The sequence below is a fragment of the Phodopus roborovskii genome, unplaced genomic scaffold, assembly GCF_943737965.1.
Source record: "Phodopus roborovskii unplaced genomic scaffold, PHOROB, whole genome shotgun sequence".
Lineage (NCBI taxonomy): Eukaryota > Metazoa > Chordata > Mammalia > Rodentia > Cricetidae > Phodopus > Phodopus roborovskii.
Window position 1 is genome coordinate 9,052,194 of NW_026126459.1, and position 15,907 is coordinate 9,068,100.

At 51.6% G+C, this 15,907-nt stretch overlaps 1 protein-coding gene across 1 annotated transcript in view; it reads right to left on the minus strand.

Moving 5' to 3' along the window:
• Window positions 1-14,200, minus strand: part of Kiaa0930 (KIAA0930 ortholog) — a 41,807-nt gene extending 27,607 nt beyond the window's left edge. The window contains exon 1 of the mRNA XM_051189536.1: window positions 13,864-14,200. Within this exon, the coding sequence (XP_051045493.1) occupies window positions 13,864-14,068 (205 nt within the window). The 5' untranslated portion in view covers window positions 14,069-14,200. The remainder of the gene's footprint in view (window positions 1-13,863) is intronic.
• Between the last annotated feature and the right edge of the window lie 1,707 nt (window positions 14,201-15,907).

Below are 15,907 nucleotides of genomic sequence, written 5' to 3' on the forward strand. Positions count from 1 at the left end.
TGCCTGGGTGCTGAGGGCCCTCACTCCTGGGACACAAAGCACAAAGAGACTGTCCTAGGAGGTCAGGCTGCCCTGATGGGGCCCTGGATGAAGAACTGGTCATTCAGGTCCCATGTGAGCAATCCCAAGGGAAGTGGGGGTGGGGGTGGGGAATGTGGACACTTAAATCAGGCTAAGCAGCTGGTCTGGTATCTTCTTCAGAGGTTCAAGTTCCCTCACCACAAGGCTACACTCTACTGACAGCACCCACAAACCTGCCTTGTGTTCCCCAAATGCAGTAGCTAACCTTGACCCAGTTCCCTGACCAAATACCTCTGCAGAGGCCACACCTCCCTCAGCAGTAGGCAGCAGCTCTGTGCTCAGCTCCTGGGGTCTGTCTGCACATTCAGCCCCACTCCTGGCTGCCTCTGACTGGCTGCACCTTTCTAGACACGCTAGGTGCTCTCTGTAACCTGGGGCTGGATCCCTTTTCAGTGGCCACTCTGATCTGATCTTCATTCACATGATGGGGGAAACTGAGGCAGAAAGCCTGAGTCACCAGTCAGGCATGCCACTGCTACTTTGTGGCAGGGTCAGACCACTGCCCACATGCATCTGCCTGCAAGACCACACCTTCAGCCCTTTCCAGCCTTGCCACAGTGATTTCTCACTCCCTCTCTGCGAGGATCCTTACACCTTGCTAGACAAAGGTCACTGTAGACAGCCAGCAAATTCCAAGTCAAACACATGGACATATGGCTTATACTCAGAGGTACTAAAGCAAATTTACACACACACACCATCGCAAGAACACAATGAAAATCCTCAGAGCCCACTTCACATTCAGAAAACCAGATGCTAACATCCAAGCTGTCTAGCAAGATCACAGTAGATGCTGGCATTCTGCAGCCTCCCCTCTTGCCAGGGAGTGTGTGAGCTTTCTCTGGGGCAGCCTGCAGAATTCCAGTTCCCACAAAGCTGCCCCTTATGCTCCCTCTGCAGCAGCAATGCCACAGAATCACCCACGTGACCAGCACAGCACAGCACCTGCCACATCAACACCCACAGCCTGTCTCCAGACCACTGTGACGTTCCTTGCCACATCTCATCAATCAAGAGGTCTCCAGGTGCAAACCCCTACCTCTTGGTTTACCACTATGGTGGCATTCACCTCGACACAGAAAACTAGTTCCATAACACTTAACAGGGTGCCCTGACCCACTGGGAGCTGTGACCCTCCTGAGATAAACTCCAGCCAGCACCTCCACCTCCCTAGATTGGAGGTTATTTTTCACTGACCAGTCACCAGTCCCCTCCTCTGGCCTCCATACATGCACTATAAGGCAGGAGGTGAGTCACAGAACCTCAGACTCCCAAGAGCCTACCCTCTCCAGCCACACCCTGCAGAGGTCAGCACCCAGGCTAGAAACTTGGGCCTCACTATTCATTTATTTCTTTACACTACTCTCTGTGCCAGACTCCAGGCAGGATCCAGGCACCCTAGCCCCATCCATGTAGCTGCATCTTGTGTACTCTGGGGCTGGCACCAGCTGGCTGCAGGCCCTGCAGGCCTAAGTGCGTTACCCCTTTTCCACGTACTCAGATAATGAACCTCAAAACAGGACTCTGCACCTCCAGACCTGGGCAGACCCCTAGTGCCAACCAGCCCTCGGTCTTCCCCTAACACCACAGTCATCTAGGCACTCCCTTTGGGAGCAAAACAAACCAGGTGATCCTTCTTGGAGGGCCCTCATCCCTCCCTCCACAAGAGCAACTTCCTCCTCCTGGGATGGCCCACTCCATCACTAATTCTTTTTCAGTTTCCTCCTCTGCTCTCACTTCTGTGACTACCCACCTTCTGAAAACCAGGGGCTGGGGGCTTCCTCACCTGCCAATCCAGGACAGGGTCACCCAGCAAAGGACAGGGCACCAAAGGGCATCCTCCGATACAGATGTGAGAATGGACAGGCCACAGCTCCAAATCCAGGAAATGTAGGTTCCTGCTTACTGCCACTGGGAGAGCAACTGCCTCAATCCCCCTAAGTGTCACTGCTCCATGTGCCAACAGGGGTGACCCTGCAGAAAGGGAGCTGTACAGGAGGACTATAGCTCAGTGTGACTCAGAGATTCTCCTGGGTGCACAGGCTCCTGACACAGCCCTGGGAAGAGGGTGACCTGGGAAGAGGGAAGAGCAGCTGCACCAGCTGAGGCTGATTCATCCTACCAGGTTCCCTGCTGGGAGAGGACTCCCAGGAGAACTGGGGATGGGGCAGGAGTACTCTGGAATCCCAGCCCCACCTTCCTGGCTGGCAGGATCTGGATCTCCTGAGTCAGCAGCCCCAGCAGCCCAACCAAGGCTCTGAGACTCCAAATGTGGGGTTCCAGCTCTCACAGGGTGGTAAGACATCAGTGACTTAATCTCATGACACACAGTGTAGAAATGTGCCTCTAAATTGTCTTCCTTCCTGTCTGTTGTTTCCAAACCCAAGCACACACATGATCCTACTGATGGCATCAAGCAATGGCCCTGCTGGCTAACAGAACTTTCCAGAGCTAGTGAGGGATTTTTTGTTTTGTTTTGTTAACAATCCTTAAGAGCATAACAGGTGAGCCCGGCAGTGGTGGCACATGCCTTTAATTCCAACACTGAGGAGGCAGAGGCAGGAGGGTTTCAGTGTGGGGGGGAGTATCTCTGAGTTCCAGGCCAGCCTGGTCTACAAAGTGAGTTTCAGGACAGCCAGGGTTTTACTTACACATACACACACACACACACACACACACACACACGAGAGAGAGAGAGAGAGAGAGAGAGAGAGAGAGAGAGAGAGAGAGAGAGGGAGAGAGAGAGAGAAAGAGAGGGGAGAGAGAGAGAGAGAGAGAGAGAGAGAGACTGAGACTTCAAACATGTCCCAGAACTTCAGTGGGCAGTTGTTCCTCATGCACTTACAAGGAAACCAAGAGTTGAGGGGAAGGAACTATTCCCACAGACCATCTCTGAGATGCCGAGGCTGATGTAGTTGCCCCTCATTCCCTGAAGGTATGCAGCCACAGTCCATCCCAGCTTTGAATCAAAGAAATCTCTTTTCCCCAGGGAAGAGGAAACAAACTATCCCTTCCTTATAGATGCCAAGCAAACCCAAAGACAATCCCACCAATGTCCAACCTGGGGAACCAATGAGTTTACTGGGCTTACTTACAAAGTGTAGGTGACCCCAAAGTAACCATACTACTGGAAAGTCTCACCCAGCATGAAAGACATAATTTTCCATGGCTGTATAGATGGAATCCCCCGTCAGGTAGCTTCCCACACTCTATACTCCAGTATTTCCCAAGACTGAGAGGACACTTTACTGACATCAATTCATAATTTTATCCAGCTGCCATTCTCTAAAAGTATTACATGCTTTGCTTGTTTGAGACTGGGTTTCATTCTGTAGCTCATGCTAACCCCATCACATTTGCAGCCATCCTTGTGCCTCGGCCTCTCAGTTCAACTGGTAAGATTATAGGTGTGAGCCACCACACCACACAACTATCCACTTCATCGGACTTAGCATGAAACATAGGCAGCTTTAGCCCTTCACCTAGAGGGAGACTCCTAGTCACATGACACACACTCTCCATAAATCTGTATGCTTTTCTTGTGTTAATCTGCTTTGATGCTGAAATCTCTAGCAATATTCCTAAGATGGAGAAGACTATCCACTGCCTCCATCAGTAATGAGGCCTGATGTCTGGGTGTGTCAGGGCAGGACCCACAATGGCATGAAAAGGACACGGCAGTAGAAAGAAGCCAGTGGTGTGAAAGATGATGTTCTGCCCTCCTGCTCAGACCTCTCCCTCTCCAGCAAGCTCCGCATTCTTGGGAGCAGGGTGAATCACAGTCCAGCTCTGTGTGCTGGGTTCAGAAAACTGAGCTGCACAACCCAGACAAAATCAACAGCTACACATATCGACATGCACTGGCGGGAGGGGGTACAGCTCCATAGGTAGAATGTTTGCTTAGCATTCACAAAACCTTGGGGTTCATTCTGGCAACACACAGGACTCAGTGTGGTAGATCACAAGTTCAAAGTCATCCTCAGCTACATAGTGAGTTTGAGATGAGCCTGGGCTACATTAAGAACCTGTGTGACACACAAATGAACAAAAAGGTATGGGCCTGATGGGCAGGAACTGCAAGCAGGCGAGACTCTCACATTCATAAAGGTTACCTATGAAGCAATGCTTTAGAAAGATCTAGAAGACACAAGCCCAGCCCAAAACTACCTCAACCACATCTACCCATCGCTGAATTTCTGTGCCATCGACTGCAGGAATAGCATCCCTGCACTAAGGACAGGTGAGTGTGGAGGTGAGAGCCCTTAGAGCTTTTCTCTAAGTCTATGGGTAATCCCATCTGTTGAGAGAACATAGCCTCGGGTCTCCTTTCACCCAAAGTGTGGGAAGCATCGTCTACATTCAAATCCCACCCAAACACTAGGGTTTCCAGTAGACAGGAGCAGTGCCACCACCCAGCAAAGACCACACTCTCCCTTTACCTCCTGCCACCCTTTGAGCAGACACTAGTCATTTGGTAGTAGCATTAAATAGTATTTGAAAGCCTCAAGGCCATGTGTGGTGGCTCACACCTGTAATCCTAGTCCCGGGCAGGATGAGGTAGGAGGATTGCAATGAGATCAAGGGCAGCCCATTCTACATGTATACCACAATCCTTTCTCAGATAAATACGTACGCTGGCTGGGGGCTTCTCTCACTCCTTGCCAGAGACGAGGCTTTGGAGCTGGAGAGGTGGCTCAGTCAGGAAAATGCTTGCTGCCCAAACATAAAGATCCGAGTTTCACCCCAAGCACACATATAAAAGCTGGGCAGGGTGACATCGGCTGTGGTCCTAGCACCAGGGAGGCAGAGACAGGAAGATTCCTGGAGCTTGCTGACTAGCCAATCCAGGTGAGCCCCAGGTTGGGTAAGAGAACCTGTCTCAAAAAACTTAAAGTAGAGAATAACTGACACTTCCATCTGACCTCTGGCCTTAACATGGGCACCCATGCACATATATTACATATGCATATTCACATGTACACATGTCCATACCAAAAGAGGATTAAAGGGAACGAGGAGCCCCAGACTGAGCTAATAGGGATCGGCTCTTATCCTGGACTGCATTAAGAGTCCTTCACCGGTTAGACAACCTCAAACCTATGAGCCTAAACAAGCCTTCAAACCCCAATGTCCCTGCATAGCCCAGGGACATTTGGTGGACACCATCCAGTTGATAGATCCCTGCTCCACTCTACAGCCAAATGGGCCTTGTAAAGCTCTAGGGTTCCTCCCATGTCTATGTTCTGGGGGCCTTATTTGCCCACATGAAAACTAAAGAAATGCCACCTGCCACCTCAGTCTCCTCACCTGCTCAATAGGGCCCCAGGATGGAGTGGTTAGGGCCTGGCATTCCTGCTCTTGCTAGCTCTCATGGTCATGTCCTGTGTGAGCCAGTCAGGGTCCTCATAGGGCCTCCAGAATCTGCCCTAACTCCCCTGCTAGTGGCAAGGCTAGGCTAGCAGCATCCTGAGATCTTCCTGCTGCATCCCAGATCTCCAGAGCATTTTGCTACTTGGACCAAACTACCTCATGAGCCTCTGGGATACTCCCTAACATACAACCCGGGTGGGACAGAAGACCTGTGCGGTGGGGCGGCTATAGACTGACTGTCCCTCAGAATGGTGATGATGGCAAGGGAGAGGAGTGAGCTAAGACCACTCATGACAGGAAGGGGGAGGGCAACTGTGGCAAGGGAGGCATCATAGGCCCTCTGGTTTCTGAGCTCAGTGGCAAGTAACCCATCTATGAAATGGGAAGGACTGGCAGCTGGATAGATCAGTGATCATCAACCATGGGTATTGCCCTGATGATACAGGAAACATGCTAACAGTGGAGATGCCAGGGCCCATGGAGTAAATTCATGTCTTGGGTGGGGTGGGGTGAGTACATTGGGTTGAAAATTTCTAGGCAGGCTGGAATATAGCTCAATGATGAGACATTTAACTAACACACATAGTGCCTTGGGTTCCACCAGCAGTGCCAGATACACACAAGGTTCCCAGTAGTGTTCCTGTCCAAAGCTGAGCTGACACAGTGGACAGTGTGGTAACAAGTGGGTACACTGAGGCTGGAGGGAAGTGGAGGCTGAGGTTCAAATGAAGCCAGTGAGGACCAACACTGGATTAAGAGCAGCAATTGGCCAGTGTCCTAGCCTAGGACAAGTACTTCCTAGCCCATGAGCCTATGTCAAGTGCTCAGCACAGATGGAGGAAGAGTGCCCCAGGGAAGAAGACAAAGGTATGGATCCAGAGGTGGGGACATCCGGAATTCAGGAAAATATATCTGGTCAGAACATTGCTGAGGCATCTTCAAAGCCATCGTGAAACAGCCCTGCAGCCACCTTCAGGATCCAAGCCCGGTGTGTCTACCTCACCAGGAGACCTGGCAGATGCTCTGCAGGAAGCTTCCAGGGTTCCAGCCCATTTGCCAGGACATGCCAAGCTCCATCCCTCTGACAGGGTTTGGGTGCAGGTTAAGAGCTCTGCCCTCTAGAAAGCTAAGGCACCCAACCCCAAGATGACAAGAACACCATTCAATGTTCTGCCCCACCTTTTTTTTTTTTTTTTTTTTTTTTTAAACAGCCTTGGCTGTCCTGGAACTCACTCTGTAGACCAGACTGCCCTCCAAACCACAGAGCTCCGCCTGCCTCTGCCTCCCGAGTGCTGGGATTAAAGGTGTGTGCCATCACTGCCCAGCTTCTGGGCCCCATTTTTTGTTGTTAGTTTTTCTATAAAATGTGGAATCCATTCCTATTTCGCAGGGAGTTATGAGGATGGAATGAGACATGGCTTACAAGGCTGCCCACTTAGCAGCCCTGAGTGATGTGTAAGAGGTATATCCAAGAAGTGCTGCTGGGTATTGGTGGGAATGCAGTGTGAGAGGAGGCCAAGTGGACATGCAGGTATCATGGGAGACAGCCTGGGCTGTGATCACCTTTCTCTCAGGTGAGCAGACAAACTGAAGACTAACAGACCAACAGGGTGCCTGGCTGGGAGCCTCATCTGCCGCTGCTCCTTCCTCAGCTCCTTGCACACACATTCTCAGTGCACTCCTTCCCCAGCTCCTTGCACACACACACACTCTCAGTGCACACCTTCCCCAGCTCCTTGCACACACACACACACTCTCAGTGCACTCCTTCCCCAGCTCCTTGCACACACATTCTCAGTGCACACCTTCCCCAGCTCCTTGCACACACACTCTCAGTGCACTCCTTCCCCAGCTCCTTGCACACACACACACTCTCAGTGCACACCTTCCCCAGCTCCTTGCACACACATTCTCAGTGCACACCTTCCCCAGCTCCTTGCACACACACTCTCAGTGCACTCCTTCCCCAGCTCCTTGCACACACACACTCTCAGTGCACTCCTTCCCCAGCTCCTTGCACACACACACTCTCAGTGCCTCCTTCCCCAGCTCCTTGCACACACACACTCTCAGTGCACTCCTTCCCCCAGCTCCTTGCACACACACACTCTCAGTGCACTCCTTCCCCAGCTCCTTGCACACACACACTCTCAGTGCACTCCTTCCCCAGCTCCTTGCACACACACACTCTCAGTGCACTCCTTCCCCAGCTCCTTGCACACACACACTCTCAGTGCACTCCTTCCCCAGCTCCTTGCACACACACACTCTCTCAGTGCACACCTTCCCCAGCTCCTTGCACACACACACACACACTCAGTGCACACCTTCCCCAGCTCCTTGCACACACACTCTCTCAGTGCAGGCTTCTTCCCAGGTTCTTTGCACACACCACTACTCCCTACTGCAGCTTGCCTTCCTTTCTGCTTTGTGCCAATGTTAAAATGTTTTCCTGTGAATTTGGTGAGCAGGTGACCTCAAGTGGTGGCCCCTGCCCAGCTCTTGGAGGTCAGACTCTAAGAATGGTCTCCCCTTGGGAGGCAGAAGCAGGAAGATCTTTGTGAGTTCAAGGCCAGCCTGGTCAGGAAAAGTTCCAAAGCTATACAAAGAAACCCTGTCTCAAAAAACCAAAAGAATGGCCTCCCGGCTGTGAGGTCAATACAGAAACTTATTTGTGAAGCTAAGTTACTAACAAGATAAGACCAATTAGATAAATTATGGCACAGCCACTTAACTATTGTTGAGTTTTTAAATTTAATATGTTTGGTGTTTAAACATTTTGAGACTAGGTCTCATAAATAGCCTGGGTTATCCCAAAATTTGCTGTGTAGACTAGACTTGCTTCAAAGTCAAAGTGATCCTTCTGCCTCCAGAGTTCTGGGATTACAGTTGTATACCATCACATCCAGAAATTTTGCTTTTTCTTTGTCTTTAACTATTTTATTCATTCATTTGTTAGACAGGATATCACTGTGTAAGTCTGGCTGGTCTGGAATTCACAGAGACCTATCTCTACCTCCTGAGTGGTGGAATTAAAGATGTCCAACAGTACACCCAGCAAATTAGCTCTTTTTAATTGGCTAGACTGTTTGATTACTTGGAGGCTGCTTTTTAACAAGTGTCCCATGTGGAGTTAGCTTCTCTTCAATGGACTCCTGGCTGATACTCAGGAGCCTTCCCAGCTTGGTGAAGGAGTCTGGGAGCATCTGTGTCAGGACTGGAAGCCAGAGGGTGGGAAATGACTCAGCCAAACCACAGAGCAGGGCAGCACAGTATTGTCACCTGGACCCAGTGATGTCAAGAAAGCTGGCTGCAGATGGCCTTGCAGCTGCGACCATGGTCTCTTTACCTAGAGCCCTCAAGTGTCCCCAAGGACACCAGTTTCCACTTCACCAGAGCCTCAAAGTTGTTCCAATCCTAGGACTAGCAGAAGTCAGAATCACAGCCTTAAAATAGGCCCAGGAACTGAAAGCAGTGTTGCTACCACTGTGCACAGACACACTTCCTCCCACCATGCTGGCCCACAACCAGCTAACAGCCATTGGGTTGAAGGGTTGCTGTCATTCCAAGAGAGATTTGCCCAGTGGCTGCAAAACAGCCGGAACCTCAGATCAAGAAGCTGTCTCTTTAGAGGCTTTGTACTCAGCTCACTATAGCCCACTCCCATTCTTGGGACCACTTTCCCTTTCTCAACAACTCTTTTTCCAGATCCTAAAAAAAAAAAAAAAAATTCTATGGGCAGACATTCCAAGAGACATCCTTACCCCAGACATTGGCTCAGCCTGTGCTGGCTATTTCACAGCTTATGCTGAGCCCATGCATGCCATTCTGCTTTTCTATGTAATTCCTATGTCCCCACAGAGCCTGTCTCCCTTTTTACAGTCAGGACATAGAGGTGGTACTTGGTCACAGTCCTCTTCCCTTCCAGCCATACTTCCCACAGAATCCCCAGCTACCACTCACACCCTATTAAAAAAAAATGCCAGCTCAGTTGGGGGGTACAGGGGGGCATCCTAATTCAAAAGGTGATCCCAGGGGCCTGGCACACGTGAGAACACAGCTCACAGAAGGCAGCAGCTCCTCCATCTTTCTTGAACCTTCTCCAGGTTGTCTCTCACTGGCCTCAGCTGGAGTTGACCAGGCCTCCCAGTTCTGTGATATCAGGAGAACCCATGCCCTCTGAAGTGCAGCTTCCCCGCACCTTGTGAAATGGGGTGGTAGCAGAGCCTCCCTCCACAGGAGCCAACCTATAGCAAATGCAACAAGAGCATCTGGTCTGTGGCACAGTGTGGGCAGAGTTCTGTGCAGTAACACCTACCCAGGCCCAAAGCTACACCTACAAAGCTCCCAGAGGCCAGTCCTGAGAAGTACCAAAATCTCACTCAACCCAAACCACTGCTCCAGCCTCAACTCTCACAGCCCCCTCCAAATTGCCCAGCATCTCCTCCATCCAGCCCTCCTAGACTCAGGTCTGCCCAGAAGCCAATACCATTCACAAACCCCTTCCGTGGGTAGTCCAGCGACTCTAGCTCTTGTGCCTGTGACCCTTTCCTTGGTCAGTCTCAGCCAAGCAGGCACATGTGCCAACCTGGCAGACACAAGGACATACTGGCATACTGAGGACAAGTCTGGGTGGGCCTCTGCTCCAGGCAGAGTGTGAACTCAGGTGCACCCTGAGTTGAGGGCACAATATCACCCCCTCCAAACCTGTGTTCCAGGCAGTGCCATGAGACCTACCGCTTAGGCACACACTTCAGGGATAAACAGAAAGAATAACACAAAGCACTCAGCACTATGGACAGGGAGGACCCCTACACCATCTATTAGACAATGAAACCCAACACCCAGACATGAGGCCTCCAAAAATACTCCAAGACAGAGACAATGGCAAGCAGCAAGATGTGGGTCCCAGCCCCCGAGAGCTCACACTGGTTGGTGAAGCAAACTGCCTATTTTAAAGAGGTCCTGCCTGTGTTGCCATCCAGGGTCCAGGAGCAGCCCCACCTGTGTGAGAATCAATGGGCCTTTAGATGGCTCTATCACATGGGTGGGCACCAACCAGTCAGGGAGACCAGAGATCTCTGCAGCTACAGAGCCATAAGTAGTTTCCTATGGGAACACCAAAATGTTGCATGGGCAGCCACAACCTTGGCTGCTTCCAGCAGACTTTTTACTTAACCTGGCAATCACCTACGCAGCTGTATTCTCTCTCCCCTGAGAGATGGTGTCCTGCAATAAAGCAAGAACAAGCCCCAATCCCTGGTTCACAGTAAGTGCTCAAAAATGTTTTGACTGAGGTCATCACAGAACAGAAAGAGAGAGAAGCAGATTTGTAGCTACAAGGTGCCTTTCATCCCGAGAGCCAAGTGAGTATCCTTATGCAGATAATGCCAGCAACTTGGTTCCATCTTATAAACAAACACTGACTCAGACAGGACAATGGCTGTCCCAGAGATTCTCTGGACACCTCAGAACCACCTCAGGAGGAAAACAAAACAGCATAGCTCTGAGTAACAAGCTTTACTTAAATAACTAAGTTCATTTATAATGGGCTGGGTGTGTCACTCAGTGATAAAGCATTTGTTTAGCAAGGCACACGAGGCTCTCAGTTCAATTCCCAACACCAATAAATTTATTAATAGACCCAACAGGTTGTCACAGCTGTAAAGTGAGGATGACAGGACGTAATCCAAAGGATAAAATTGAAACACATGGCAAAACAAGACAAAAATGCAATGCTGTCCCACAGGCTGAAAGGGTAATCCAGAGTTCCTACATTCTGAGTGTGTGGGTCAACCATCAGACCTATGATGGATAATATCCACCATAGACTTGATAAAATCTAGAACCACTTAAAAAACAAGCCTCTGGGCAAGGATTGGAGGGATTATCTGGATTGGGTTAATCCATGTGGGGAAACCCACCTTGAATATAGGCAGGCCCATCATCTCATGGGGTGGATCCCTGGACTAAATAAAACATGAGCTTGGTGCCAGCAAATCTCTCTCTCCCTCTCTCTCTCTCTCTCTCTCTCTCTCTCTCTCTCTCTCTCTCTCTGCTTCCTGGTGCAGATACCATATGACCAGCAGCCTCAAGCACCTGCTGCCATAATGAACTCTATCCTTGAATTCTGAGCCAAAACAAACCAGTCCTTCCCTAAATTGCTTTTGTTAAGTATTTTGTCACAGCAACTCAATGCAAGACTCTAACCCACCTGGGACATAAGTCCCTACCAGGCTTGTTCCTTCCTCTCTGAACATCAGATTTCTCATGTGAAAAGAACAGTCTCTTCTAAGAGGCAAAGGCTCAATTCTCCTTGGCCATCCATCCACACAGCAGGGAAATGCTTCATTTGTTCCCGACATGTTTACTGAGGTCATGCTCTGTATATGTTCCCATGTTAGGCACCAACAGGAGCACTGGGCAGTGCCCTCATAGCTCTTGATTGCTGGAGGGACAGCCACACAGCTCATTACAAAGCCACAGTCATGTCAATCGTCTAGGACAGAGGGGACAGGGCTGTGTGACTCGGTGTGGAGGATGGGTTCCAGGCAACAGCAGGGAGCTGAGTGGCAAATGAGTAGGAGCAGCTTCCCATGCAGAGAAAGCAGCAGCACACACAGACATCCAGAACCTCAAAGCATTAGTATCTAAGAATGAGAGGATGGAGGGAGCCTGGCATGTGAGGGAGGACTGAAGGCTAGGAGAAGTGGCAGGGCTAACAGGCACAGCAGGCCTGGCTCGGCATGTAGGGAGGCTCTGGGATCATACTGACCAGCAGTCAGCCAGCTGTGCCACACTTCCCCATTGGGTGCCCCTGAACAAGACTCCTCATGGGTGCCAGATTATATTCCTGCTTGGCAAAAGTGATATTGTGTCACTTTTGAATTAATAGAGCATGCACAGAGCACCTGGCATGCAGTGAGTTCCCAAGTAAGGCTAGGTATTGGGTATACTGCTCTCAGGGAATGACCCTCCAGGCTGTCTGGGAGTAGAGGCTATTACAGGAGTGATGATACTCTCAGGTCAACAACAGAGGTAGATGTGTTTAGAGAGGAGTGTGAAGGGGCTACCTGGAGCTGCTCACATCACAGGGCTGAGGGGTTTGCAATAGATGGTCCCCCAGACCCTCCCCAACTCAGACATCCTGTGCCAAGGGACAGCTGGTCATGACAGGCGGGCACACAGTAGGTGCTCATATACTGAGTCCATTAATAAAGGTACTCTAATTTGGCTACAAATCATTCTCTGAACACCTTTTTGAAGAAACTACTAAAATCTATGTGTTCATTCATCCCACCTCAGAAGACACCCCCAGGTGGCTGTACCTGCCTGATAAGAGAACTCCACTAAAGGTGAGCTGTGCTATACCCTGAGGTCTGAGAAGGTCAAGTGCTAAACAGGCCCCCTTCAAAAGAGAATTGAATCTACTTCTGTCCTCATCAAGACTTCAGGGCGTGGCCTACCAAGGGACCTTAGGTGGCTGGCTTTAACCTGTCCCTGATACTCTGTGGCCTTACCAAAGTGCACTTCCACTTTGGAGCACTGATTGATTGAATCTAGAAAGCTGTCACCTCCCAAAATGAAAAACTGAAGAAAAAAAAAAAAAAAAAAAAAGCCAAGCCCATACCGGGAGGAAGGTTGGGGTGAGGGGACACTGACAACATGGAATGAAGTCATTCCTTGCATGAAGAAGGGAGGGGTCTTTTTTTTTTTTTTCTCAGAGAAAATGACAAGCCGGAGACTATAGTGGAGGGGGCTCCTCTATATGGGTATGGGCAAATGCATCAATAATGCATTACCTCGTGTCCAAGAAAACCCCACCCACACCTACAGTCCCAGGCCCTTTCAAACAATGACACCCCTACCCCATCCAGCCACTGAATGCCACCTTAGACTAGAATCACACCCAGAGAGACTGCAGCAAGCCCTGATCCCTGTGCCAAGTAGGTGGGATCAAGGGACAGAGGCCCAACAGGTCCCTGATAAAGCTATTGGACAAGAGGGCCTTTGGGTGCAGAAAGACAAAGGCTACAACAAGCAAGAGACACAGCTCTCCATGTGGGCTGGGGATGCGATCGGGGAATACTGCCTTGCGCGCTAGACTAAAGGTCTCCCGAAATCTTACACCCACACTTCCCGCAGCAGCAGTGGGGCCCCCAGGTCTTCCTGGAGAAGACAGAAGAGTTGCAGAACCGCGAAGAGGAAGGAGGAGCTGGGACAGATATCCTGAGACAGAGACGCAAAAACACACAAAGCTCGGGGTTCTGTGGTACCGAAATGATATTGAGACTTGGGGTCCCGAGAGACAGCGCAGGACCGTGGGGACGAACCGAGGACAGGGAGCCTAGGGGAACGCGCGGAGGTGGACTCGCGCGGACACTCACGCGCGCTCCCGGCACCGTCACTCACCCAGGCCGCAGACCTCACGGCGCAGGTTGAGGCGACCACGTTCCTCCGCTATGGCGCGCAGCATGTGCTGCAACGAGCGTTCCTCCACTTCGGCGCCGCCCGCGGGCTCCCGGGAAGCGGACGGCTGCGCGGACGGCCCAGCCCGGAGCCCCGCGGGCGCGGACGCCGAGGCACAGGCCCGGCCCGGCGGCCGTGCGGAGGCCATGCCGGGCCTCGGCTCATCGCCCGCGCCGCGCCCGCGGGGGCCCCCGGCACGCCCCGCCGCCCGTGCCCGGCCGCCGCCCGCCGCGAGCACCAGTGAAGCCACAATCCGCTTGTGTGCGCGTCGCCACCGCCGCCGCTGACCTCGGAGCACAGCACAGTTCTGCGAGCCTCCGCTCTGCCGCCGCCCGCGCGCGGCCGCCACCGCCCAGGCCACGCCCCTAACATAACCACGCCTATAGACCCGCCCTTTCCCCCGCCTCTGGCGGTAAGGTCCCGCCCCTTAATCTCAAAACCCGCCCCACTTTCCGGCTAAGGCCCCGCCTACTTTCTTGCGGCCAACTTCGGTCAACTTCGAACGCCCACCGCGGCCTCGCTGCAACCTGTCTCGTGATGTCCTCTCCACACTATTCCCCTCCCTTCCTTGGCCGCCTGACCTTCGCTGCTGCACGTGTTCCCCCACCCTGAGACCACCTTCTCCCAGCAGCACCCCGCCCCCGACCTCCCTCCAGCAGTCACTTCTCTGAGCCGCCCCCTCTACGCCGCACTGATTTTGCGCTTTGCTTTGTCACCGCCCTGTGCATTCCCTCCTGTTTCCTTTCTGTCTCCACCACACCAGCTTTTCTTCCTGAACCGTCCTCCTAGGTTCTGATAAAAACTTGCTTCCCAGAATTCTACAAGAAGTAGCCACCTCCAAAAAGTGGTCGGTCTCCTGGGGGCCACAGTGCAGGATGGGACGCCTCAATTCCCTTGGCTGTACACTGGGGGAGGGGCCTGGGAATTTGTTCCCTGTCTTCTTAGCTCCTGTGCTGAGGAGGTGTGTGGAGGCCAGAGGTGGATGAGGTCAGCTGACATGTGATTCTGGCCAAAGTCCAGCTGGGTCATCCATCCCTGAGCTAAGAGGGGAGGATCCAGGGAAGCAGCTGCTACAGGCTGTCTTCTGACCTCATCCTGTGGTCCTTTCTCAGGATAGCAGTTAAGTGGCCAAGAACTACTTGCTGCTCCCCACCAGCTGCGTCTCCAGTGTCAGCTCCAGTGTCACTCCCATCTAGAGTGTCTTCTCCCCCGTCTCCTACTGTTTACTTCCCTTCTTTGGGTCCCAGTGTCTTCAAATACATTTCCTCAAAGCCCCACCTTGCCTGGCTCATCTGTTCTATTTCTCTGCCAGCACCCTTACCACCTCCCAGACATCACATCGCATAGCTGCAGAAGGCTTCAAGGCCTCACCAGGAACCAAAGCACCCAGCACCATTATTACCTTGGACTTGGCAGGGGTCAGAATGGTGAGAAAGCAAACACCTGTTGTTTAAGTCATGGTATTTTGCCAAGGCAATGCTGTGTGTTCTGCAAGCCTGTCTTCGGCTATCTGTTCCCAGTGCCCAAAAAACTCAGGCTACTTGATAGAGAATGGAGGAGAGAGGTCGGCCAAGGGAGATTGCATTGGGAGGTATGGCACCATGAGGTGTGGAATTCACCTCAGAGCAGAAAATGGGCAGCATCGAACCACTATTTGATTCTTATCTAGAGATTTGTGCCACTGTCCCCTGACACCCTCAGGGCAGGGCCTGATGCTAACTCCTTCCATGATCCCAGAGTCACACACAGGAGGGACTCTGTAAAAAGATGTGCATAGAGAAAATTAATGGCCTTTGACCCCCATCTGCTAATGAGGACACAGCATGAAGGTTGAGGTGCCCAACTGTGAGTCTGGAGAGCTGAGGTTTGGCTGCTGAGCCTGAGGGGAAGGGTATGGCCATCAGACAGCTTGTGCGAGCTCTCAAAAGCTGGCAGCAATCCACTTCTTTACTTCCAGGGAAGTCACATCACTGCCTACACATCCACA